Raw genomic sequence first — 26,891 nt, 5'->3', positions numbered from 1 at the left:
TTTATAACTAGATGAAAGCCTAGAAAATGCACAGTCGTGTCAGTCTTGCGCTCGTGCCACGAGATAGGGTGTGTGGGATCCAATTCGTCTCCTCAGTTTAATATAAGGTCAAGAATGGCTTAGTCTTCCCAGCCTCACAAAAACACAAGATCTGATCTCTCTGAGGGGCTGGTGCTGCTTGAGCCGAGACAAGGGCATGGTGAGACAGTCCCCAAAAGGTCATGGTGATCCCACATGGCTGGAAGCAAGGCATGACCCTTCTCTGGACAAACGAGACGGAAAGGTTTTGTTGGAGCCACAGGGGGGTCGGACGTGCCACACCTTGGGCAGGCAAAGCGTGGGAAACACAGCTCTGATGAGCTGGTCTAACACCACCAGTGCCTGCTAATCCCCAAATCACCTGTCCCAGTGCCAGGGTCTGCTTAAAGGATCATGACCCTGACCCTGCTCCTCAGGTCCCTTGAACAGCCACTGCCAGATTATCCACAGAGCACCGGGACCAGCTGGGCTAATGCTGGTGGATTCCCCAGAGCCTTGGCCCGCTGTGGCCTCTGCTCTCCACCTGCTTTACGTGGGTCAGGACTGGGGCCTGACCTCCCATCCCCTGCCATGTGAAGGGAGCTGAGACAGGCCAGGCTGGGGAACAGTGAGCAGAACAGGGTTCTGGTTCTGGTTATCCCCTGGGAGCTCTGCACCTCTCTGTACCACACGTGCATTTGTTGGTGGAGGGGTGTGGGGTGATTCCTGTCCTCCTGGGATGGAAACATGCACAGGGAGCCTTGTGCAAAGAGAGGGAGCTGCCTGGTTTATAGGGCAGGTTGGGGTTTGTGATGCTGGGGGCAGGAAGCCGTGCCCTGCACTCTGTCCCAGTCAGAGCCACTGCTCTGGGCACTGTCCCTCAGCCTTCCTGAGCTCTGCTCGTCACCTGGGGCAGACAGGGAACATCCCAAGGACTACAGACAGCCCCCTCTGCCCTCTATCTCCTGCTGCAGACCTCCCAAGTGCTCCTCTCTCTCTCCTCTTTCTACTTTCAGTCCTGATCCTCCCTCACCATCTCCAAGTTGCCTGGCACTTTCCAGGACTCCAGCTTTCCTCTTCCAGGTCCCCCACCACCATTGCCTCACCATATGCTTCAGCACAGCCACATGGAATCTCCTTGCCCATATGGCCTTCAAGCCTCTCTTGACTTGGGAAGTCCAGTACTGTCATTGTGTGCCAGGGTTCCAGGAACCTCTCCAAACTGCTCTTCCTAGTTGCCTGACCGGTACTTTTGGGAAGAAAGTGATCTGTACAACACTCCTAGACAAGAGGGTGCCTCATATTGCAAGAGCAATAAATGGATTTGGGAGCCCTGCCAGACCTGGCCCCACCATGGGGCTTCAATGGTAACACAGAGAATTCCAGCAATACTCCAGGAACTAACGAGGGAAGAAGGATGAGAACTTCCACTGGACCTTCTCACATGGTTCCTTAATAGAGGGATCCAGCAGGCTTGCAGCTCCCTAAAAACCAGCTGAACACGTTCTCAACCATTTTCACACCACATACAGACCTGTCCCAAAGTCCAGGATGCTCCCAGAGGTAGGAGGAGACTTCAGGAGAACCCTCTGCCACCACTTCCCTTTCCCTCCCAAAGGTTTCACTGAACTTTCTGGCTCCACAGCAACCTCCCCTCAGCACAAGAGCACAGAAGGCAGCAGGTGCAGGACAGAAGATGTTGTATGCACAGCGAGAGCCGAGTCTGAGGAAGCAACTGAAGCTGGCCAGAGAAGACAGCTGGGAGTGGGCTGCTGAGGGCAGTCAGGCAGGCAGCACAGAGGCAGCACAAGGAGCAGAACCGGGGGTGAAGCTGTGCCAGGGCAGGGGAAAGCCTGCAGTGAGACCACAGACAGCTCCTGGGGGGTTCTCAGGGGAAGCTGGGCCCTAGGAGGAGGTGACCCACGGGGCCCAGTGAAGGCAGGACACGTCGCTCTCGGGTTTGCCACCCCCACGCTCTCTGATCCTCCACTCCACGGGTCTCCTCACCCCGGCCTGTGCCCCTAAACCTGCTCTCCCCTCCGCTCCCCGGGAAACTCCCACGGCTCTGACCCCCACCACAGCGTGGAGAGCTGCATCGCACCCACCCACCCTGCCCTGCCATGGGGACAGGCGCCCGTGGGACCCCCTGAGCATGGCACACGAGCTCACCTGGGCTGGGTGCCCCTGGGCTGCCACCCTGGACCACCCTGCTGGACCCCTTCTCTACATCATGCCAAACCCATCTACCTCCTGCCAAACCCATCTGCCTCCTCAACTCTTCCCGTTCCCACATCCCCTTGCGTCCCCCAGACCTCCCCTCCCTCCTCCTCGCTGTACCTGCTTTGAGCCTCGTCTCTCCCCCATCCTCCCCTCCCCACCACAGCCCAGCGTGGCCAGCCGAGCTCCTCGGCCCATCTCCCCCCCCGGGGGAGGTGCAGGGCCGGGGATGAGCAGCCCCGGGGGAGGGAGGGGCGGGCCCGGGTGGGCGGGCACGTACCGTTCTCGGGGTGCTCCATCTCCCCGATGCTGCCGTCGGGCGTGGTGCGCTCGTAGTGGTCCTCGGGCAGGGCCAGCGGCCCGATGCGGGGCCCCGACGATGATTTGCTGCTGGGGGTCTCTGATTCCTCCAGCCCACTGTCGTAGTAGCTGTGCTGGGAGGGATCCTGCAGGTCCTGAGCCTGGCTGGCTGCAGAGAACGTCACTCGGCGATGAGGTAACTGGAGAGAAGAGAAGAGCTGTTGCATCACCCACCCAAGCAGAGGAAGGCAGAGAGGGGGGTCATCAAACCTGACCCACAAACAGAGGCAGAGAGCTCCTGCCTGGCGCTGCCAACACCAGCAGGGTCCATCCTCAGCCCCCCACAGCCATCCTGACAGGCACAGTGTGGGGCCTTCCCCAGCCAAGAGCCCCCCATCAGACACCACCACACGTGGGGAGCACACTTTGCACGGTCCCTGTGCTCCCCCAACCCACCAGCTCCCCCCGCAGCTCCTGTCCCAGCCTCTTCTTTCACCCAGAGACAACCCTGGGCAGATGTCCTGTCCCATGGCAGGAAGGCTCTGGAAACACCCCCCTGAATCCTGAAGCACTGCCCTCCCCCCCCTTTCACCTGGGGTCCCCACTCTACATGTCCCCTTGGTGTCTTCAGAGACCCAACCCAGAGACCCACGTGGCCAAACCCACCCCAGAGCCCCTCTAATGGGATCACTGCCCAGCACAGAGCCACGGTGACATCATCCCTCACCTCCCAGCCTCTGGCCTGACCCCATCTCTCATCCTCAGAGCTTCTCCACCAAGGGTCACCATCGCAGCTTTTGTCTGCTCGTTAAGCATTTCAAAGACCCTACTTCACACTTTCTCTCCCCAGCTTTGCCTCATGCTCGGGAGGAGCTCCCCGCAAACAGCCATTAAGCTACATCATTATCCTCCTCCAAATCCTTCCACAAAATCCTTCTTTGTCGTGATTGCCGAGGAGTGGAGAGGGTAGCACGAGTTCATAGGGCAAGAGTGGGATGATGCGTGCGGAGAATGAAAGACAAAACACAAACACCGGCAGAGAGAAAAAGACACCACAGCGCCCATAAATGTAGGAAGGAGCCCAAGAAAGGAGCTGTTTGATGGGAATCTGGAGGTGATGAGGAGATAAGTGGAGACAACACATCGTTTAGCCTGAATACCTTCTTTTTTTTTTGTTTTTTTGCTGGTGTCTTTACTACAAATGAGTGGCAATCAGGCGTCCCACACAGCGAGCACCGACCAGGAAAGGGAAGGAATTGAGACAAACGGAGGGAAGGAACACACAGGGAGCATTTAGATGAGCTAGCTGCTTTAAGGTTGGTTGGACCTGATTAAATTCATCCCAGATGCTTAGAGACCTGATTTAAGTAACTTCAGAGTTGTTAGGGCTGGGTTGGTTTTTTTATTCCATACTTTTTTTTCTTGAAGAATTCGTAGAGAATCAGGGAGCTTCCAGAAGATTGGAAGCCTGCTAAAATAGCGCCTGTCTTTAATGATGAGAAAAAAGAAGAGCTGGAGAATTATAAAACAGTTAGCTTAATTTCAGTTCCTGGAAAAATACTGAAGCAGATAAAAGAACTCTTTGTAAGTACCTACAAGATAACAAGGAAATGAGTAACAGCCACTGTAGGTTTGTCACAAACAAACATGTCAAGCCATTGAACTTCTTCCTTTGAAAAGACAGCAGACCTGGTGGATGGAGGAGGAGCAGTAAATGTTCTACCTTGACTTTTGGAAGTTTTTTTGACACTATTTTCGATGACATTCTCATAAGTAATGCAAGAAAACAGTGTAAGTGCAGCATGTACATCTCTGCCTGGGTAATATAGTGCAACTCACTGCAGGGTGGATGCAAAGCATTTAGAAAGTTGCATTCACAAAGTCATTACTGCAGACAGGCTGGGACCATGGATCAAATAAAATTCTCCGGGTTGTGTCCCGGGTCCATCTCTAGCCTGTATTTTCATTAACTGCTGGGGTGACAGATGTGGGATGTATGTGTCACATCTGCCAGAAATGATCCCCCCCCCCCCCGAGCAGCGGGGCTGGCGGCGGGGGCTGCAGCACACCAGGGCTGGGTGATCCATCAACCTCGCCCCAAAAAAGGCATCTGTATTGGGATGTGTAAACAGCCTTTGAGCCACGCAGGGATCTCTCTGCTCCGCTCAGTTTGAGCCGGGCTTTGGAGGCAGAGCTGGGCCCAGCTTGGGTGCCACTCCCGAGGCAAACCGAAACCAGCGGTTGTTGGGAACCACGACAAAATATTAAAAATAGAAATGAGGAATTTAGTTCAGGAAGGAGAAGGGTAAGGCTGGCAGAGGCAGCACTCTTGAAGCTTGCAAAAGTCTTCTGCAAAGAAAAAGCTGCTGCTTTGGACTGTGGGCAGACAAGGAGAGGTTCTCAGCCATGGGAAGACTGAGGTTAATCACTACGGAAAAAAAACCAATGGTAGTTTTGGCCAAGTGCAATCAAAGAATTCTGGAATGGTTTGGGTTGGAAAGGGCCTTAAAGATCATCTCGTTCCACCCTCCTGCCATGGGCAGGGTCACCTTCTACTAGATCATGTTGCTCCAAGCCCTGTCCAACCTGGCCTTGGACATTTCCAGGGGTGGGGCTTCTCTGAGCAACCTGTGCCAGAACCTTCTTGCCAAAGCAGAAGGTGCAATCTCTGTCATGAAGGGACAGGCAAGGCCCTCTCAGGAGGACTTTGTGCCCAGCTGAGGGCAAGGCAGTCTCACCCACAGCAGAGCAGTGTGCTGATGACCCTCTGGAGACCCCTCCCAGCCCGCTCCAAGGGCTGCCCAGCTGTGTAAAGCCCACAAAAGCCACCACTGCACAGACATCACTGCCCACTGTGCCAGGAGCTGCTCTCCCACAGCCTCCTCCTGCATCCTGCCTGCCTGCCTGAAGATGATTTCCTCCCTCACCGAGGTTCATCCCGAGCTCCAAGCTCCTGCTTTCACTCTGTGCTTGTAAAACCTGAGCCAAACAACCCGGGCTCCTCGGGGTGCCTGCAATAACACAAACAAACAGCCTCTGAAACCCAGCCTGTGACAGCTACTATCCCTCCCCTGAGGGGTCTCCGTCCAAATAGCATCCCTTTTACCTGAAAAACACCTCCTTTAAATGTCACATCCTGCCTGGCAGCCCTTGAAAGGGCTCTTCTCCTCCCTGTGGGGGGAAAGACAACCCGCACTCAACCCCATTCCCCCCCAGCCCAACGTGGGCAGTGCCCCCCTCATTCTCTGCCCAGCCCTACCAGCTTGTGCCTTGTGAAGCTCTCCAGCCCGGAGAGCCTTGTTCTGGAGTCACAGAAAGACACTGAATCAATTTGTCTGGCACTGACTTACAGAAATTGGGTTTTGTTTGACCTTTCTCTGGTAGGTTAAAGAGCCTTTCAGCACGCAGCATCCTCTACACAGGAGTTGCTTGTACAGAGCAATCCAGGCACGCCTCAGTCTTCTTTTCCAGTCAAACAAACCAGGACCAAGTCACAACCTGCAAGCCAGCAAATCGGTTTTGTGGCCCTCATGTGTAATTGCCCCAGTTTTCCCCCATTCCTCATGGGAGGTGATCCTCGCAGGAGCACCGCTGCCGTCTCACCAGGGCTTCCTGCAGAGCCTTCCTTCTCCTACCTTTCAGGTTTTTCTCACCTGAGGTCTGTTCTAGCCCTTAAGTGTGAGCGCCACGAGCGCTCATGCTGAGCTACTCATGCAGTGTGACCCTTAAATCCATTTTAAAGTCAGTGCTTCCCGGGATATAAACCAGCATTCCCCATTTCTCAACGCGCAGCTTTGCACTCGGCTGTGTTAAAATGCACTTTGTTTAAATGGGCCCAGTTTACCAAGCAATCTGGATTGCTCTGCATGACTGCTCTATCCTCATCATGATCTCCCACTCCACCAATCTCCATGTCAGCTGCAGGTTTTATCAGCGGTGATTTTATATTTACTTCCAGATCGTTGATTGCGGCGTTGAATGGCAGCGGTGCCGCCGCCGGGGAGCTCCTCCAGGAGAACCTCCTTCCACCAGGACTCCAGACAAACTGTTCTTCGCCCAGCTGAGGATAAACCAGATCTTCATCCATCTCACAATGCTTCGCTTGTAATCACAGAATCATTGAGAAAAGGCCTCCCAGCCCATGGGTCCACCCTGTGCCCCATCCCCACCTTGTCCCCCAGCCCAGAGCACTGAGTGCCACGGCCAGGCCTTCCCTGGTGGGGACTCCACCACCTCCCTCAGCAGCTCCTTCCAATGCTTGACAACCTTTTCCATCCTTCCTGATGTGCACCCTGAGAGCAGTGCTCATTCAAAATAATAATAATAATAATAATAACAACAACAAAACACATCATCAGCTCAGCATATCCATCAACCCCAAGCTGATCAGCCAAGCCCTGTAACCTCAAACCAGCTCTGCCGCTTCAGACCCGCAGGAGCGCCTCGAGCAGATCCTGTTCCTACAGAGGCCAGGACCAGATGCCTAAGGAAAGGTTTAAAAGCTGGACCTGTCATGTAATGACACTGCCCAGTACCCCCTGCCATCACGCTGCGGTGACTGACGTCAATGCTATTTCCATCATCGAGTTGCCTGCTTTAGCTATTAATCCAGTTGTTCCCCGGGGCTGGCGAGGACAGTGTGCACTGCACACAACATCCCCATCACTGTCCCAGCTGGCTCATGCCCTCCCACTCCTCCTGGCCCTGCCTGGGCTCCCCAGCTCCATTAACACCCCCGGATCAGAGAGATCCTACTCCAGACTTTTGAATACTCTTTGGTACCAATTATTTCATTCAATTATATCAAGTTTCACTCTTTCAAGGCGATTTTGAATGACTTTGCTGGTTACCAATGCATGGGCAGGTACTACATCCTACGTTGTTATGTCTCAGTCCAAGTTACTACAACTATTCATTGAATACTTTTGCAGTTTTCTACATAATTAACAATTTTGCAATCTCCAGTTGGAATTGACAGTTACTGGATTCCACCTCTTCCCAGCACATTTTTTAAACTACTTATTGTGTTTACCTTGTCAAAATTGATTTCCCCCCAATGTCTTTGGCTTTCCTTGTTAATTTTCTACACTCCATAACTACTCATTTCTACTAATTGCTATCCACTCCTTCCCTTTTCCCCCAGTATTTATTGGTTTTCTATTTCTATTTCTGCTGCCTCCACTTTGCCACCGTGCCAAAATGGGATTTGGGGCAAAGCTGTCTATTTTCTCAGCTGAGAAATTGTGGCTCTGGAAAAAAACTCCTTTCAAGGGCTCCCCAGTGCTAGGGAGATGATGGGGAGACCTGTGCCAGCCTCTAAATCTGAGGAACAAACCAAGCCCCCATCCCACTCTTTCCTCAGGGAGCACCAGCAGCTGCCTCCAGCACCAGCAGATGCTCTGATGAAGATGTTCATCCCCTGGTAAGTCCTGTGGGTTTCTGTGCTGCCACAGTTCAGGGTTTTTTTCCTGAGATGGAATGGTTTGCAGCTCCACATTTAATGACCCCCCATCCTCTGTGAAGTGTTCTCTTGCCTTTTTGAGCCCCTGGCACCCTGCAGCAATGAACTCCCTGCTCCGTGGAAAAAGCCCTTTGGTTCTGTATCTGCTGCCTGGTAATTCTGCCTTGAACTTCTCCTACCTGCAGGGTTGTGAGAAAAAAAAAAATTGCTCCTTGCTCTGCTCCTTTCCAATTCCACAAATCCATGCTGCATCCTGCTCCGTGTGTTCTCTTGAGCGTGTGGGGACGTGCAGGTTGTCCTGCAGACACCAGGCAGGTCAGGCCAGCCCTGCTGCCCTTCTCTCTGCCTCTTCCAGCTCTGCCACAGCATTCCCACAACGGGGAGGCTGGGGTCACACCCACAGTTCCAGTTTTGGGGCTTGTCTGAAGTAGCACGACCTTGTTTTGATGAGGAATTTTCTTGGGCTGCCCCCGACACCCTTCCCCAGCCTGCCTGGTCCTGGCTGCACACCCCAAACCCCCCAGCACCAGTCCCTGCCTGTGCTGGTGCCTTCTACCAAGAGGGCACGGTACAAAAAATATTATATCAGGAAAAATTTCTTCATGGAAAGGCTGGTTAAGCACCGGAAGGGGCTGCCCAGGGAGGTGGCAGAGTGCCCATCCCTGGAAGTGTCCAAGGAACGACTGAACGTGGCACTGAGTGCTCTGGGCTGGGGGACAAGGTGGGGATCAGCCGAAGCTTGATGATCTTGGAGGTTTTTTCCAACCTTAGTGATTGTGTGATTCTATGAGGATTCTGCCCACGGATGCTGGATGGGGACTAAGGGGATCCACTCTCTCCGCAGCCCCACTCTGCTCGCTCCTGCCTCTTCCCTTCATGAAAACATTCCCAGCTCTCAGGACCTGCACCAAACTGACTCTCCTTGCTAAACCCGGGGCAAACAAACTCAGCCCAAACGAGAGCAGTGCTAGGAGGGAACAGTGGCTCCCTGCAAACTCACGGCATCACCCCCTGCGCAGAGGGCATGGAGGGAGCAGCAGGAGATGCGGTCCCGAAATTCCATTGTTCACAAAGGAAACCGTAAAATCCGCCCCGGGCACCCTTTTCCTGCTGCCGGGAACGGAGGTGAGCCACCCTGCTCCCCCCCTGAGCGCCGATTAACGCTGGAGTGGTGAAAATACCCCAAGTGTTAACTCCCTCGCTGCTGATCCCAAAGCAGGATCCGCGGCTCATGGGCTCATCTGGCAGCTTCCAGTGGCTCCTGCGCCTCCCCACATGCCAGAAGCCTCAACGGCCTTTCAGCCAGCTGCCAAAGGAGCTTGCTTCCCCAACAGCCGCCACAATGCAGCAACTCACAGGGCTGAGAGTGAAAGGCAATGTCAGACCCAACGCCCGGAATATAAAAATAAGTGACAAGGGAGCCATTGTGGCGCAGGAGTTAGTCAACTTCAGACTAATTCATGAACCCCTCTCCGTTACAAACCAACCTGGAGCGAGGCAACATCCCCGGTTACTGAGAGAAAAAGGAGAAGATGAGCCCAGGGGACCACGCTCTGAACTACACAGACCCAGCTTTTCGTGGGGGGAGGCTTTGTGGCGTGTGGGAATTATTTTATTTGCCAGGGTCGTGCCTGGAGAGGAGCACGGCTCCAGTCCAGTGCTACACAGGCTTCGGAGCAGGAGGCTGAGGGGAATATTTTGTCCATGGAAACCAGGGCAAGCCTCGAGGAAAGCTGGACCTGAATTGACAAAACCACCCAGGGCAATGCTCAAGCTCTAGGAAACAGGACACCAGCTCGGCTTGTGGCTGTAAACAGCTGACCATTTTACAGCTCCCCTGACAACAGCCCGTGCTCCTGCCGGTGTTTTGGGGTGGGGATGGATCCGAGCACAGACAGCTCTTCCCGTCCTTTCCCCAGCAGCACACTGGCTGACCACTGCGCTGATTTTTGGAGAAGAAGCCTCCTCCCAAAGCATCCTCTGCTCCTTCTGCACCCACCCTGCCGTACCTGGAGGGGATGGGAAGAGCTCATGGTGTTACCTGGCACAGCAGCAGCGGGAGGGAGGGAGGGTGTTTGCAGACCAGCAGCAAAGGCAAACACTGCAAACCAAACACTGCCCTGGCTTGGTGTCACCTCCTGGCATCTACAGGAATCTCTGGCATCTCTGCTCCTCCAGGAGCTCCTCTGCCTCTCCCTCCCGTGTCTCCCTGGTCCCCTTAGTGGCCTGGGCACGCTGTCTGCCCCAGAGGTCCCTCCCTGCCCTGCCACAGCATCTCCGGATGTTCAGAGGCACAAGAACAGGCTATCTCTTTGTTAAGCAAATCAAGACAGCCAGAGCTGCATTCCCAGCAGTGCTGGATTGCTCCCTGTTAGCACAACGTGCAGGAATTGAGGAAAGATCTTGTGCCAGAGCAAGGGAACAGGTCCCAGGGGCTCTCCCTGCTTGGACAAGGGAGGGATGGAGCACCCAGGCAGGAGCTGCAGCCAGCACAAAGGAGGGAGACAGATGGACCCAGCTCTGAGCAGAGGTGTGGGCTGTGCACACTTGTAAGACCCCTCCTGCATTCAAAACAACCTTCTCAAGAATCTTCCATTGAAGGTGTTGTCTCCAAGAGAACACTGAAAACTCTGGACAGGACTACCAGGAGAATTAAAGGCTCGGCTCTCTGATCTACCATTCTGACAATTCAATGGCTCACCATCACAGCTACCGGGGTCACACAGGGCACATCAGCCATGGGGCTGACAGTTCTGGTCCACCTGATGCTCGTGAGTGTCACCTGATGGCTGTGCTCTGCCCACAGATCCTTGTGTCCATCCCCATCCCAGTGTCTGACATGAGGATTATTCCCAACAGCCCGTTAGCTCTTTGTCCATCCCAGTGTCTGACAGGAGGGTTGTTCCCAACAACCCTTTACTTCTTTCCCCGTCCCAGTGTCTGACACAAGGATTATTCCCAACAACCCTTTAGCTCTTTCCTCAGTCCTGTGCCTGACATGAAGGTTGTTCCCAACAACCCTTTACCTCTTTCCCCATCCCAGTGTCTGACACGAGGGTTGTTCCCAACAACCCTTTAGCTCTTCCATTGTTGACAAACAATACTACAGAAGGAATCTGCAACCAGAGGAAAGACACACAGGAATCCATATGATTCCAGCTCCCCAGACCAGGTATTACCCTAAATGCAGCTGCTCACCCTTGTGAGTGGCTGCTCGCATGGCTGCCACTGCTGACAATTAGTGAGTGCTGACCTTGCAGACAGAAGAGACAGTCTCCAAGTCCTGCCGAAATAATGATAGCAGAACAGCCATCCTAAAATGGACATCACATCCCCAGGCACTATTTAATGAATAAATCTGGGTAAAATGTGGGCTGACTCCACATAGGTGCCCTGAAGCCTCCTGAAATTTGCATGATGCTCAAAGAAGCCGCCAAAGCCCGGTGCCAACCTGCCTGGTCAGATCGAATTTATCTAACTCATAGCAAGATCTAACGCAATTAGAAACCCATTTAGACAGCCTCAGGACAGAGCTTGCCTAACCCCTCAGCCTATCAGAGCTCTGAGCCCATGGAGGGTGTGCAATTTGGCTTTTCTTTGGGTGAAATGAAGATTGGAAAGGAAAATATGGAAATAAATCATCTGAAGGGTGACTCATAAAATCTAAAGGGGTCATAATCTTTATGGAATAATGTCTCAATTGGACTGGCCGTGGTGTCCCGAAATGTCTATCACTATCAAGCTGATAATAGAGCTATTTTGGAGATGGTTGGTGTAGAGTGGAAATTGCCCAGGACACAGAAGGAGGTCTCATAATCACATTAAAACCATCTGAAGATCCCAGGGAGAAAAAGGTTCCAGGACTGGGAGTAACACTTGAACAAAGCCCTCGAGGAATCCAACAGCTGTAGAGTGGGAAAATAATGCTGGGAAAATAATGAGCTAATCTGGCTCCCAGTTGCACCCAGTGGAGCTGACAGAGAGCATTGAAAGCTCTGGGGGGAGCAGGGGGTCCTGAGCCATAAACTCAGGACTCTATCAAAAAAACAGAGACAACCAGGAACGCTGCAACGGGAAGACTCTGCACAGAAAACCTGTCAATTTGCTGAATTCAGATCATTATTCAAGTGAGTTTCTGGTTTCAGGGTTGGGGCAGGGGGGAGATCTTTGCTGACACGTAAAAATGAAAAAAATGATGCTCTTGCAAAGGTACCTTTCACTTCAGAATTCAAGCCAAGTATTAATTATGATTCAAATTCAAAAAGGTCAGTGGGAATCATGCCTTTGGAAATTACTAGGAAAAAAATATATTTATGTATTATATGTATATTGATTGACTTGGGAAATAGGGGGGGAAAATGCCGATTCTTCCTGATTTGTTTTCAAATTGAAATTTTTCCTCTGAGGGCAAACCTGTTCTCAAACCACCTCTATTTTCACTGGCAAAGGGCAGAAGCTTTTCCTGTTTGCCCAAGGAATTGTGACTATTCCATAAGTCTGTGCACCAACATGCTCTGTTGGGCAGAGCCCTCCCTTTAGTGGTCTGCAACCAACCTGCAGCTCCTGATGGACGGTGATACTGGGTAAGTCAAGCCTTCATTTGGAGACATCAAACAGGTAGGACAAGTAATAGTGTGAGGCTTGGTAGAGCCACTTCTCTTGCCTGCACTGCTCTGGCATTACCAGGTCTGGCACAGAAGCCCTGGTATGGATGAGCTGCCCTCAGATCCTGGGAGAGCTGTCAAGTCCTTGGGTCAAACCTCGCAGGCTGCGGCTCGAGACAAATTTCCCGAACATTAGAGCTCTCTTCTCTTGGCAAGAGACACCCCTAATAAACTGTGATCCACTTGAAATCCTTGGGAAAAAAAAACAGCCCAAGCTCCTCCAGGCACTTGCAGAGCCTTGAATCACAACACCCCAAAAGGTCTTGCCCAGCCTGAATAATAACGAAGGGCTCTTCAAACATCTGAAACACTGATTTTGCTTTCTACGGGGCTTGAGTGCTTTTGATGAAGAAGCAGAAAGATTAATAGATTAGTGTAAGAGGAACATCAGACATCACTTCAGCAAGACATTTCGAGCAGGATCTCCGTCCAGAGCTCAGACAAGAGGTTCCCCCCCCCCCAAGCAGGGCCGGATATCTGTCAGAGTCTCCTCGGCAGCAGCTTTGCAGCTGCTCCAGAGCATCGGGGAGTTTGGAGGATGTGAAAAGCAGGCCGTGTGGGAGCAAAATAGCTGCAGGCTTTCAGATTGCTCGGGCCTTTAAAGATGTCTCAGAGGAGCTGAATCAGGGTACTCTGCTCCGACAGCTTCGCCACGGAGCAGGATCAGTGCAGAGGGAGGGAGGAGGTGACTCGCTGCCCGCCCCAAGTGATGGCTCTGAACAGCTTTGATGGAACCCGCCAGGATCCGCCCGTGCCACGTGCAGAGAGGAGATCACAGGTGGGCATTTTGCAAGCAAGGAGGTGCTCAGAAGGATGTTTACCTCCCGGGGCAGGAGCATCTTCAGGGATCTCTGGGCAGCACCCACGAGGCACGGCTGTGAGTGCCAAAATGGATGTAAATGAGGAGATGGTGTACGAGCTTTCTCCTGCTCTGCCAGCAGGTCACATCCCACTCTCCCACCACAAACCCACCCACGCTTTCCTGCCAGCATCTGAAGGACTGAGGGAGTAAACAGTTTACACCACACAAGACACTGATGCAAAACAAATAGGGGTTGTTTTTAAGGGATCCAGGGGAGTTGTTTTCTTTCTGGTCCTCTGCCTGACCTCCTCTTCCTCTCGTGCTCTCAGCCACAGGGTTGAGTTGGGAACATCACCGGGAAAAGAAACCTTTACTGCTGGTGGGATATGGAAAGCAGGTCCTCGAGGGTGCAAATTGAGACCCCCAGAAAGCCAAGAGAGAACAGAATCACAGAATGGTGGTGGTGGAAGGGACCTTACAGCTCATCTTGTTACAAACCCCTGCCATGGGCAGGGACACCTTCCACTAGCCCAGGTTGCTCCAAGCCCCATCCAACCTGGCCTTGGACACTCTCAGGGATGGGGCAGCCCCAGCTCCTCTGGGCAACCTGTGCCAGGGTTGAACCACCTGAATCACTCTCACAGTCAAGAATTTCTTCCCACTATCTAACCCAAATCCCTCTTCTTTTAGTTTAAAATTGTTCCCCCTTGTCCTATCACTATCTTCCCATGTTAAAAGTCACTTTCCATCCTTTTTAGAAGCCTTCTTGAAGTACTAGAAAGGTCAAGTCAAGAAGAAAAGGTCGATGAATGGCCTGTTAGGGGGAGGCTGAGTGGGTCTGAATCATAGATGACCCAGGCTCCCAGATGAGAGGCCAAGACTGAGCCTCATCCAGTTGGACTGATGGACCTTGCAACTGGTGTCAGAGGTGACAATAGGGGAACCAAGATGCCAGAGGTGGCCTTTGTTGCCTCCTCACTCATGTTCAACCCTCCTCTGCCCTAGCTGAGCAGACTGTGGGGCTTCCTGGGGCACTGAAGGATCAGGGCACTGCAGGAGAAGTCCCTTTTGGAGTAACTTCCACTGACCATCTTGGTTTCTCCCAAGAGCAGAGCTGGGGTTGTGCAACTGCAGCTTGGAGGAACCAGCTTGTCTGGCAGCAGGAGGGAGCACAGCTCTGCCATGGGCAGGTGCTCTCACACCACAGGGCTGTGTGGGGATGAGGGTGGAGGGGGAGGAAGATGCTTTGGGCCTGGCACAGTGCTCAGATTTGGCAGGACACCACAGGGGCTGAATGTCCAACACCCCATGAGCCATAAAGGGGGATCCTGCTCTTTGCACAGCCCCACACAGGGGGATTCATTCCAGGGGTCCCTGGTGGACACCAGCTCCAGGGACACAAGGGCACAGGATCCACCTCTTCTCTGCTGCCCCAAACCCTGCCAGGGCTGCCCTCCCCACCCCGCCAGGGCTGCCCTCCCCACCCCGAGCTGACACAGTTCCCAGGGACAGAGCCACTGTGTGCCCTTTGCTCCAGGCATCCTTCAGCCCTCGCCCTCCTCCACAACACCCCTCCCTGTCCTGCCCTACATCACGCAGCCTCTCATTACCCCAACCTCCTCTCCATCCCATCCCAGAACATCTCAGCTCTGTCCTCACCTGGGAACACTCCACCCTCCTCCCCCTCCAGCTGCATCCCACCCTTCTCCCTTCACCCCATCCACAGCCTCGGAGGGACCATCAAGTGCCCGGGATCACACAGGGACCTCCAAATTCCCAGGGACACACGGGGACCACCAAGTGCCCGGGGACACAGCCCGTCACAGCGCCGGGTTTTTTCCCCGGGATTTGGGTGTCGGATTACGGAGGCTGCAGGGCTGGGCCCCGCTCCAGGGAACAGCACTGCAGCTGAGAGCCCGGCCGAGCGGGCAGAGCAGTGCTGGGAATATCAATCAGCGTGGCTTGGAGTGGGCGGCTGCCCACACAGCCAGGGCTTTCATCGCACAGGGGATCCACAGCTCGGCCGTCAGAGCCAGCCAGGACTCGGCTCTGCGCTGCAGAGGGCTCAGCATCCCGCTGTGCCATCCCTCTGTGCCATCCCTCTGTCCCAGGGCCAGCACACAGCCCGTCAGGAGAGGCTGGTGCCGAGGGGAAAGCCACAGAGATCGGGAGAGAGGGGTGGAGAGCAGCAGATACACAAAAGAAAAAGAGGGGAGATAGGGGAGGAAAAAAAGGAGAAGTAACCCAGATCCAAGCTAGGAAAGCCCGTGTTCACCACAGACCAACACTGGCTCCAAGGGCATCTGGCAGGGGAGAGGCAGGGGGTCTGAGAACAGAGAGGAAGAGGAGGGCAGGGAGGAACGAGCAGCATCTTGTTCAGCAGGGTGAGAAGAGCGGACTGGGCAGTGCTGTAAGTCACCCAGCCCGATGTGGGGAGCCCCAGGAGGTGGCACACGCTGGGTGACCTTTCAAGGGAGCAAAGAATGAGGTCCCAAGTGCTGGTGGGGCCAGGGACTGTCAGGCAGGAGAGACTCGATGCTCTCCTGGATGGGTTAGGGACAGCAAGTGCCACTGCCTCCTTGCAGATGTGCTGCTTACAGAGGAGTCATCACCTGCCCTGGGCTGCACACTACACACACCCCACTGTCACCTCCTGCCATGTCCAGGCTGTGTGCACCCCACTGCCACCTCTCCCTGTGGCTGTGTACCCCCCCTGCCACCTCCCACTGCAGTACAGGCTGCACACACCCCACTGCCCCCTCCTCGGGGGACAGGGGTTGTACCCCTCCCTGTGCCACCTCCTCCCGGGGGCTGCACCCCCTGCATCACCTACCCCTGACAAACAGCCTGTCCGTGTCTCTGCCACCCCGTCACAGACATCATTCACCCCTCTGTGCCACCCCTCTGTGAGGTGCTGGCTGTGAGCACCCCGCTGTCACCTCCCCCTGCAGCACAGCCTGCACACACCCACGCTGCCTCTGGCTGTGCAGACCAGCCCGTACCACGGGGATCCTCATCTCCCGTGGTCGAAGCTCTTCATTTTGAGGTCCCAAATACCCCACACTGCTCTCCCAGGTACAGGCACCGCTCCCTGCCATCAAGCGAAGTCCCCCAGCACAGACCTGCCGCGAGCCACTGCACATTCCTGCCCTGCCCACAGGACTCTCAGCATCCTCACCAACGCCCCAGAAGCCAGCAAGGTGTACGACCCACTCCTCACCCCTTCTCGTGCTGCCCCAGCTCCCCCAAGCACCCAGTGAAGCTCACAGACTGTTGTTTTGACAAGCCCAGCCACTCCTCCCAGCACAATCAGGGATCTGCAGCCCCCAGGACCTCACCAACACGCTCCCTCATTTGGTCTCTGCACAGCAGAGCCAAATCTGACCCAAGTCCAGTTGAACCCAGGAGCAGGAGCTGATTCACAGTGCCCAGGAATTGCTCCCAGCACAGTGTGTCTCTGAAACTGGGGAAAAACAGGGCAGGTCCCCCATGAACCCTCAGCTCCATCTGCAGCTCGTTGCTGGATCCATTTATCAGCTCATTCCACGTGAACGACCTTGAGAAAACCCACTGACCCAGGACAGTAGGAGACTTTCCCAGACATCTGCCAACACCCAAACCTGCAATTTATGGAGACTCCCAGCTAAATTCTAAAACAAGACAATTTCATTTCTGTCCATTACAGCTACAATATTCCTCTTATCCCCCCCCCCGCAGAGAGTAATTAATGCTGCACCGGGCTCCGGAGCCCGCGGGCAGGTACAGGCACCTCTGCTGAGCTCGCCGAAGTTAACACCACTCCAGCCAGCTTCTGGGATGGTGGGGGGCTGCAAGGACCCGAGGCAGGCTTGGGTTTGTGCAGCCAGCAAAGGATGTAGCGTATCCCCCCCGGTACAAAAGGATGGAGCCTGGGAGACGGGCAGAAGAAAGAGCCGCTCCCCACACGTCTGTGTTCTCACCCCGGGCTCATCAAAGAGCTGCGGAGCACAAGGAAGGAAGGGAAACTTCTCTCAGAAAGTTCCCAAAGGGAAGCAGATGGCAGGGCTGAGCCAAGCCCCCAGACTGCCCTGCCCAGCCCTGCAGGGACTAGTTATTTAGGTGGTTGCTGGTGTCTCCTTTCCTCCTCTGCAGCCATCGCATCTCCCTGCGGGTCCCAGCCCTGCCTGCCCAGGAGGCCCAGACACTTCCTGGATGGTTCAAGATAAAACCTTATGCTGTTAGCAAAACAAACGAGGAGGCTGTGAGAGTCAAGGCTGGCACAGGGCTGAAACCACCGAAGCCAGAACCACTGGTTTCCCCAGATGATCTAATCTCTCCCAGCGCCAGAGCTCCTCTGCCCCGGCAGCCTGGTGCAGCCAGTTGGAGGCCCTGGGGAAGAGGTGAAGCTGGTGTGACAGGGATGTCTGCCCCAGTTTGAAAGAAAAACCATGAGAAACAGGAATGGGTGGCCAGGGAGGGGGTCCCTGAGATGTGATGCTTGGATGGTGGGAGGGGGATGTAGGATGGACTCATCCACGGCCTGGGGAAGGGGTGCTGTGCTGCTGCCGCCTACCAGGATCCATCCTCTCTCCAGCCAGCTGGAGACAAGACCCTGAGCAAGCCCCACGGCAGCAGCATCACCCCCATCCACCTCGCCAGGAGGGGCAGAGCCATCTTTATGGGGAGCGTGTCTGCTCGGCTCCATCACCCTCCTGCTGCCAGCAAGCTTTTCTGGGAGCACCTCTCCTTCCCGACGCATCCCGGGGTGGGGGAGCACCTTGATCCGGGTGCTTCCCCCCGGCGCTGCTGACACGCCAAGGCTCCATCTGCAACCGCCAAGCGCGTCCTCATTGCAGCACTGCAGCTCCCAGCCCTCCCGGCAGGATTTGGGTCAGGGCACCGCATGGCAGCGATCTGCTCCTCCGTGCACCGGCTGTGGGACACGGCTGGGGCGCAAGAGGATGTGGGGATCAACCAGGAGAAGCTTTGAGGGAGGATGTTGGGGTGGAAGAAAGCCGGGCTGGCTGGTCCGTGGCTGTGCATGTGTGTGTGTGTGTACATGCATGTGCTGTGAACAATGTCCTGGAGGAAGCTGCATCCTTGAGGGCCAGGCAGTGACTGGAGATGGGAGATGTACTTGGGAATGAGGAGTCAGCACCATGAGGCCTCTGGACTGGCCATGCTGGCGTGTGGTGGAGGGTTTGTTGAGATGGCCAGCCCACGTGACCATCAGCTCTGGGCTCTGCGGGGCCTGACTGCTCCAGAGGCTGAGAACATGGAAAATACGCCTGGGAAATTGCTGGGAGCGAGAGCACCTTCAGGGGCAGCGGGGAAAATAAGGCACAAGTGGTCAAAAATAGAAAACTTTATTGAAGTCAATCCAACAGGGCAGCTGAGCTCAGCCCCACGGCAGGAGCCCAGCCTGCCGCTCTCCGGGGTACAAAGAAAGGAGCAGGGTCTCCATAGGGTGTACAGCTCGGGGGGAGTGGGTGCTCCTCACCCAAGGGGCCCCAGGAAGAAGGCAAAGCCACAGGCACTCATCCCCCCTCTCCCTCCCTAGCTAATTAAGGATAGGCCCGACAGGTGCCAAAGCAGAAATGTGGTGCAAGTTAACTGGCCAGACAGCCCGAGAAAGAGGGTCCTGCAAGCTCCGTGCTCACCCCACGACCCCCCGGGACAGCTCCAAGCTCCAGTGCACACCAGCGAGCAGCCCTTCCCCGCCCGCAGCCAAGACCTGCCTCCGCCCCGCCCCGCACGCAGCACGACCCCCGGCTACACCACGAGCAGTGACCCCGCAGAGACCCCGGTGCCCCGCTCCCCCAGCCAAGAGCACAAGACCCAGCCCTGGCACACGGACGGCCCTGTGCCCACGCCACCAGGACCCGCTCTCCCTCTCGGCAGCCGCTGCCACGCAGCTCTGGTGGAGCCGCAGCTCCGGGCTCGGTGCTCCCGCTCAGGAAGCCCGGCTTTCACCGCGCCGGCTATGGCAGGGGGCCCAAGCCTGGGGGAAGCCAGAGCCTGAGCCTGGGAAAAAGGCAGAGCTTTGCTCCTCCACCCATCCCCACCTGCCCGGGCAGCCGCAGCGGGCGCTGAACTCCCTTTGAGGTGCCTTGGCGCAGGGATGGTGGAAGGTTCAGCCTCACCAGCAGAGCCGGGCTGGCAACAGCGAGGCCAGTGCCTTCCTCGCTGCTCCCTGAACCAGGGCAGGGCTGGAAACCGGCTGCCCAGAGCTGTGGCAAGAGCAAGACCAGTCCCTCCTCCCCATGAGCCAGCCCAAGCAGAGAGATGGATGGGAGGGTGGGCATCGCCCTCCTCAGTGCTCTAAAAGCCAGTCCCCAAAGGGGACACGGGTGGGTGTGATTCCCTCCCCAGAGCCCCACATGCAGAGAACACACATGCAGCGCCCTTCACATCACCATCACCCAGGCAGCGCCACCAGGACCCAGCCCCGGGCGCTCTGACAAGGGCTCCGACAGTTTTTGACCTCCCCCTCACCATCCCCGTCCCCTCCCTGCCCCACGACCAGGCTCCGTGGCTCGGCTCCAGGGTAGTCCTCCGCCAGACCCCCGGGCCACGCATGCAGGGCTGGAGGCCAGTCCACGCTCACTCCCACACCTCTGTCCAGATGGCTCCCCGGTGCAGCGGGGGGGCCGCTGCCGGCCTCAGGATGAGCTCTCCTACCTGCTTGTTGGTGTATTTCTGGGGATTGGTGCGGTAGCTGTAGTCCGAGTACTGCTCGGAGCCCGTCGAGTTGTTGTCCCCGGTGCCAACAAAGGTGTTGGTGGCCGGCAGGTCCTGCACCACTTGGTGCTTCTTGGAGGCAGAGGGTGACTGAGGCTGCAGCTGGATGGAGGGCAGTGGCGAGTTGGAGCGGTAGTGGCGACCCAGGTCTGGGCTGCCCGGCGGGTAGTTGAGGGGCAGGTGGATTCGGGGGCTGTCGCTGACAGAGTCATTCATGAGGTTGAACTTGAGCGACTTCTGCAGCCCCGTCTCCTCCTCATCCTCCGTGGGCTTGGGCGGCTTCGGAGACTTGCTCTTCTTCACCTTGCTCTTGCTCTTCCCGCTCTTGCTGGCCTGCTTGGGTGCATACAGGTCTTTGGTCTCCTTCTTGCCCGCCTGGTAGCCGCTCTTGGCCTCCCGCTGCCGGCAGTAGCGCACCAGGACGACCAGCACGATGACCAGCGTGACGGCCACGATGCCGGCGATGACTCCGAACAGGATGTTGCTCCGCTGCTTGCTGCGCTCGTACTCGGGGTCCCCGGCGATGTCGATGTCGAGCGGGGTGTCCAGGCTGTGCCCCACCAGCGTGTCCAGCAGCGTGCGGTTGGCCAGCGTCTCGTTGACGTAGAAGTGCACCAGCGCCGTGCCGTGCCGCGAGGGCTTGCCCTTGTCGTTGACGCGCACGACCAAGCGGTGCAGGCCGTGGTGCTTGCGCAGGATCTCCTTCTCCAGGGTGATGTCTCCGCTCTGCGGGGAGATCTGGAAGAGCTCAAAGGGGTTGCCTCCTGTGATGCTGTAGATCAGCTCCGCGTTGACACCAGAGTCAATGTCCTCCGCCTTGACCTTGCTCACCTGCTGGCCGGGGCTGGTGTGGGGCAGGATGTGTTTGTAGGTGGCATTGGAGGGTGAAGTGATGAAGGGGGCATTATCATTCTCATCCAAGACGTTGATGGTCACCCCCACGTAGGCAGACCTGGGAGGATCCCCACCGTCCACCGCCTTGAGTCGGAATGTATAAGTGCTCTGCTGCTCCCGGTCAAAGGAGATGCTGGAGAGGATGGTGCCAGTGCCATTTTGTATGACAAAATCCCCATTGTCTTGCTCCACCGACAACTGGATACGGGCATTTTCTCCTTTGTCAGCATCGATCACTGTCACCATGCCCACAGGGCTGAGGGGCGGCATGTTCTCCATCACCGAGAAGTTGTAGCCGCTCAGCATGAACTTGGGGTCGTTGTCATTCCTGTCCATGACGTTGATGGCCACAGTCGCTGTGCCCGTCTTGCTGGGGCTGCCCTTATCTGTCGCCACCACCGCGAACTCGTAGCGTTCCCGCTGCTCTCGGTCCAGCACTGCCTTCACCCGGATCTCCCCAGAGTCGGGGTCAATGGTGAAGGAGCCCTTGGAGGCAGGGTCTGTCACCAGGGAATAAACCAGCTTGGCGTTGGAGCCACTGTCAGCATCGGTGGCACTGACCTCCATCACCAGGTCATCGGGCTCGTTGTTTTCAGGGAAGGCCACCTCAGTGAAGCTCTGGCTGAAGACGGGAGCGTTGTCATTCACGTCCACCACCTGCACCTTCAAGGAGTTAGTGCTGGAGAGGGGTGGGTTCCCCGAGTCCACCGCCACAATCTCAATAGTGTACTCCTTCACTGACTCATAGTCCAGCGGCGTGGTGGTCTGTAGGAAGTACTTCTTCTTGCTGTCACTCCCCGTCTCGCTGGCCTGCCGCAGCTGGAATGGGACATCACCAGCCACCACGCAGGTCACCACAGCGTTTTCACCCTCATCTCGGTCGGACACCTGCACCAGAGCCACCGCTGTCTCTACTGGCACGTCCTCCGAGATGTTGGCCATGCCATCCTGGTGGGTGACCAGCCCTATGCCTCGGATCTCTATGGAGGGCGCGTTGTCGTTCATGTCCTTGATGGTGACCACCACCTGGGTGCGGGCACTCGTGGGGTTGGCGCCCTTGTCCTTGGCCATGACGGAGAACCTGAGGGTGCCAATGTCCTCGCGGTCGATGGGCCCCTGCACGGTGATGAGCCCCGTGGCGCGGTCCAGGCGCAGCAGCCGCCGCACCACGTCCGAGGCCTGGTGGAAGGAGTAGTCGATTTCGGCGTTGGCGCCCTGGTCCGAGTCGTTGGCTTTCACCTGTGGGACAGAGGGATAAGCGGTGAGCAGGAGGGCCTGGTGGAGTGAGCCCCTCCACAAACCACCACAGCCTTCCCTGGGGACAGCCGGAGGGGAAAAACCAGGATTTCCTCTTCTGGGGCCAAGGACTATGGGGCAAAGAGCTTGGGACCGGCAGAGCAGCTGGGAGCCGCCCTCCGGCACGGAGGCTTTGCCTTGCTCTTCCGGAGAAACCGGCTGGGCCGGTTGGCTGGGCTCCCCTCCCGCCGGCTCCGGCACGCAGGGAATCCTCAGGAACCGTGCCACTGAGACCCAGCCAGCAGCGGGGAGGAACCTTTCCAGCTGTGCCCCCAAGGAGGGGCTCGAGCAGCTGCCTGGCTGAGGTGAGGATGAGGAGGGAGGCAACAATGTGTGGAGCTGCAGCAGATCCATCCCGGCATCCAGGGATGCAGCCGATGGGAACTGGGGCTGTTTAAGCTCTGCACAGCACCGTCCATCCCTGCCTGCCCGTCAGGGGCTCTGCATTCCCATAAACCTGCCTCTACGCCTATTATTTGCTTTCTAAAGAAGATGAGGTTTGTCTAACATTTGCCTCCCTAATCGGCTCTCTGAGCAACCTCTTCTCTGCACCATTTGCTGCTCCACCGTTATCTTGCTCAGCAGATTTGGATGGAGAACGAAAGTTGTTAAATGTAAATTCCACCTTTTACCTCCACTCACAAAACAGGCGGAAGTCATTTTCCCCCTGAAAGATAAAAGCTGAGCAATGGCAGCAGCGGCGTCTCAGCCCATTCTCCTCCCGGCCACGCAGCTCCCTTATCTGCTTCCAACTTCCATTCTCTTAACAGTGAAAAATGAATTCTTAAAAAATTCACATCAGAATTAGCAGGCAGATGAGAGCTGGCCGCGCTCCGCTTATTAAGATGGCAGCTGCAGATAAACAGATGTCGACTACTATCATCTCAATGCCCCCTCCAAGCCAAATCCACCAAGATCCACCCCCTGGGCTCCCTGGGACAGTTTGCACCACTGTCTGAGGCAGGGCAGAGCCCCTGCTCCCTGCAGACAGTAAGGCACCTGCAGAGCCATGGGCAGCTCCCCCAGGATGGACAGCAGGGATGCTGCCTGCCCCCCACCTCCTGTGCGAGCCTGAGTTTCCACGGAGCAGCCAAGGGAATGCAACTTATGAAAGGGTCTATGTCTTGTCTGCAGGCACCATTGAGACCGGTCTGGCCTGAAGCCAGACTCCTTGTGGACCTCGGGTCCCAGCCCTCCCAGTAACCCAGCTCCCTGCTCCCACACACCCACCAGCCCTGCTGCTGCCCCTCAGCCACGTCCTGCAGCCCCCGCTCCGGCTGTGCCCTCCTGCACATCCTCTCCAACCTCTTTTGAGCAGATGTGACATCCCAGGGACCAGCCTGCCCGCTGGCCCCGGGGTGACACTGTGGGCTCCTCCATCCATCCCTCCCTCCTCCCCATGGCAACGAGCAGCCATGATGCTCCCCGCGTTGTCCCTGCTGCAGGCAGGTAGGAGGGGAGCTGGGGAGGAGAAGAAAGCCCCCACACTCACCTGGAGGACAGAGTGCCCCACAGGGCTGTTTTCGGAGAGCTCCGCCTCGTACAGGGCCTTCTCGAACTTGGGCGCGTTGTCGTTCATGTCCAGGATGGTGATGCGGAGCAGGGCACTGCTGGCCCGCGGGGGGTTGCCCCCATCCTGCACCTTGATGGTCAGGTCGTAGGAGTCCCACTGCTCCCGGTCCAGGTTCCCCATGACGATCAGCTGCGGCTGCTTCTCGTCCTGATCCTCGGCCACCTGCAGCCCAAAGAGCTCCTGCGCCTCCGGACCAGCCGTCAGCTCGTAGGAGGCAACGCCGTTGGGGCCCGAGTCCCGGTCCATGGCCAGGGGGATGGGGAAGAGCGCCCCAATGTTGGTGTTTTCGGGGATGGAGAGGGTGAGGACGGGCGAGGCGAAGTTGGGGGTGTTGTCATTGATATCGAGCACCTCTATCTGCCCCTCGAGCAGGCGGGGGCCACTGGTCTGCACCAGGTCAGTGATGGACACTTCGAACTCCAGGAAGCAGGGCTCTCCGGGCAGGAGGTGCTGGCACTCACGCAAGCTCTCCCGGTCGATGGAGGTCTCGGTGGTGTAGATGTCCCCAGTCTTGCCATCCACACGCAGGTATGGGGCCCCCACTTCCAGCTTGTAGAGGTGCCCCACGTCCGGCAAGCCATAGTCGGAGGCCAGGCTCCCTATGAGGGTGTTGGGGGGTTGTTCCTCCTGCACTTTGTAGAGCACACGTGTCCCAGAGACCAGGGCAGGGAGCTGGAAGAGGAGCCACAGGCCCAGGCACGATGCCAGTGGGTTCATGCTGCGCTGCAGGGGAGCTGGAGGAGACACAGATAACCGGAGGTTAGGGATCACTCCACCCCAGCCCACTTCCCTGGCACATCCTTCTGGGTGCACCCGCTGTGCCATGTGGGACTGCACGTGGTCCTGACACAGCCCCCCGAGGGAAGGGGCTGCAGGGGCTGGCCCAGCCGTGGGCTCCTGGCAGCCTCCACCATCCAGTGCTCTGAAGGACCGATCCCACCTTGCAAAGTTCCTGCACCGCCCTGCTGGGGTGAGCAACCCAGTCACTGAAACCTCAGCCCTGGCTTCCTGCAAGGGACAGGAAGCCACTCCTGCCACTGTCCACCCTCTTCGTCACCACACAAACTGTAATTAGACCCAACGAGGCACACTAACAGGGTGGACTGCAGGCAGCCTGCTGCCAGCAACCCGATGGGAGCCGGCCAGGCTCAGAGACAGCTTCTCACCACCCAAACACAGGAGCATTGTGTGCCACCAGCACAGGGGCACTGCCTGCCATGCACGGCAGGGACACACAGGCACTGAACGCAGCTGCCAGCCCCGCAGAAATGGGAGCACCGAACGAGGAGCTCTGCCTGCTCTGCAGGGATGCAGGGCTGACACCCACCCGGCACTGCAGGGACACGGGGCACTGCTGGGGTGCAGAACTGCCACCCCTCCATCACTGCAGGGACATGGGACACTGAAGGGATGCAGGGCTGCCACCCATCCAGGGATGCAGGGACAGGGGACACTGTTGGGATGCAGGGCTGCCACACATTTGGCACTGCAGGGACATGGGGCACTACCAGGATACAGTTACCTCTCAGCCATCACTGAAGGTATTCAGGGCACTGCCTGCACTGCAGGAACAGCACCCATCCATCACTGCAGGGACACAGGACACGGCAGGAATGGAGGGCTGCCACCCACCCGGCACTGCAGGGACATGGGGCACTGCAGGGCTGCCACCCCTCCAGCACTGCCGGGATGCAGGGCACTGCCTGCACTGCAGGAACAGCACCCCTCCAGCACTGCAGGGACATGGGGCACTACAGGACTGCCACCCACCCCTCACTGCCGGGACACTGGGCACTGCCATGGCAGGGACAGAGCAGCGCTGCCCTCGCTGCACTGCCGGCACTGCCAGCCTCGCACTGCGAGGTACGAAGGCACCACCCACTCAGCACTGCAGGGATGCAGGAGCCCCACGCATCATCCATCCTGCACTGCACACAGGGCACTGCCACCCCTCTGTGCCCCTGGCAGTCAGAGGGACACAGACCCCCTGCCCACTGTGTGCTGCAGTGCAGGCAGCCCGCAGGGGCAGCCCCCGGAGCGGCGGCACTGCACAGCCCCGGCACACTGCAACGGCAGGCACAGCATCTCCCCTCGCTGCACAGTCACTAGGCAACCCCACACCCTGCGCCAGCAGATCCTGTTCCCTTCGCTCACTGCAGACACACTGTTCCTTCCCATTCCCTCCCACTCCAGTCTGGGACACTGCACGCAGGCACTGGGTGCCCACCCCGTGCTGCCCCCCTGCATTGCAGAGACACCGGCTGCACCGCAGGCACCCCGACACTGCAACCTCCTCCCGTACCCACACACTGCCCAGGCAATGCCAGGCACCACCAGCCCCACAGACCTGTGCCAAACCACATGCCCTGTTACCAAGCCCCTGCCTGGTGCTGTGCTTGGCCACCAGCTTTCCTGTCCCCTGCTTTCCATTCTGGGAGCACATCTTACTACTCCAGGGTCCAGGTGCACCCACACAGCTTTGGCTGAGCTGTGAGCATGAAGCGATGCAGCTCAGCTCACCAGCACCCGAAAACACAGTGGTTGGGTGTCCTAAAATCAACAGCCACAAACATCTGCCAAGGCCCCGCAGCATCAACTCTTTCTCCCTGCTCCCATCACTCCCCCTCTCCACACTCTGCACTTAGTCTGTGGGGTGGGCGAGTGCTCCATCACCATGTCCCCTCCATGGTGCCACACAGAAAATGCCCACTTGCTGGTTACCTGGCATTGTACAGATCACCAACAAGTGGAGCATCCTGCACTGTCCACGTTGGTGCTTCCCACAAGCCAGCAGCTCCTGGTCCCTCCACCCCTCGGCTTCCCCATGGACGAGTGACATGGAAGAGAGGAGCTCTCCCTCCTCAGGTGAAAATACATCTGTGCCTGGAGATGAAACGATGTCCCTGCAGCTGAGCTTGACTCTGCTCCCTTGTCCTGCCACATCCT

General features: G+C 56.9%; 1 protein-coding gene across 2 annotated transcripts in view; it reads right to left on the bottom strand.

Moving 5' to 3' along the window:
• Window positions 1-24,785, bottom strand: part of PCDH1 (protocadherin 1) — a 48,839-nt gene extending 24,054 nt beyond the window's left edge. Inside the window, exons 1-3 of one of the 2 annotated variants that reach the window (XM_039389911.1) lie at window positions 23,865-24,785; window positions 20,123-22,315; window positions 2,516-2,735 (exon numbers count right to left, since the gene is read on the bottom strand). In XM_039389911.1, the coding sequence (XP_039245845.1) occupies window positions 2,516-2,735; window positions 20,123-22,315; window positions 23,865-24,770 (3,319 nt within the window). In that variant the 5' untranslated portion in view covers window positions 24,771-24,785. The remainder of the gene's footprint in view (window positions 1-2,515; window positions 2,736-20,122; window positions 22,316-23,864) is intronic. The other variant, XM_039389912.1, reaches the window with a different exon arrangement.
• Between the last annotated feature and the right edge of the window lie 2,106 nt (window positions 24,786-26,891).

This window comes from Pipra filicauda, unplaced genomic scaffold, assembly GCF_003945595.2.
Source record: "Pipra filicauda isolate LSUMZ 115617 unplaced genomic scaffold, ASM394559v2 scaffold788_size87869_pilon, whole genome shotgun sequence".
Classification (NCBI taxonomy): domain Eukaryota; kingdom Metazoa; phylum Chordata; class Aves; order Passeriformes; family Pipridae; genus Pipra; species Pipra filicauda.
This window is presented reverse-complemented; position numbering and strand designations above follow the sequence as displayed.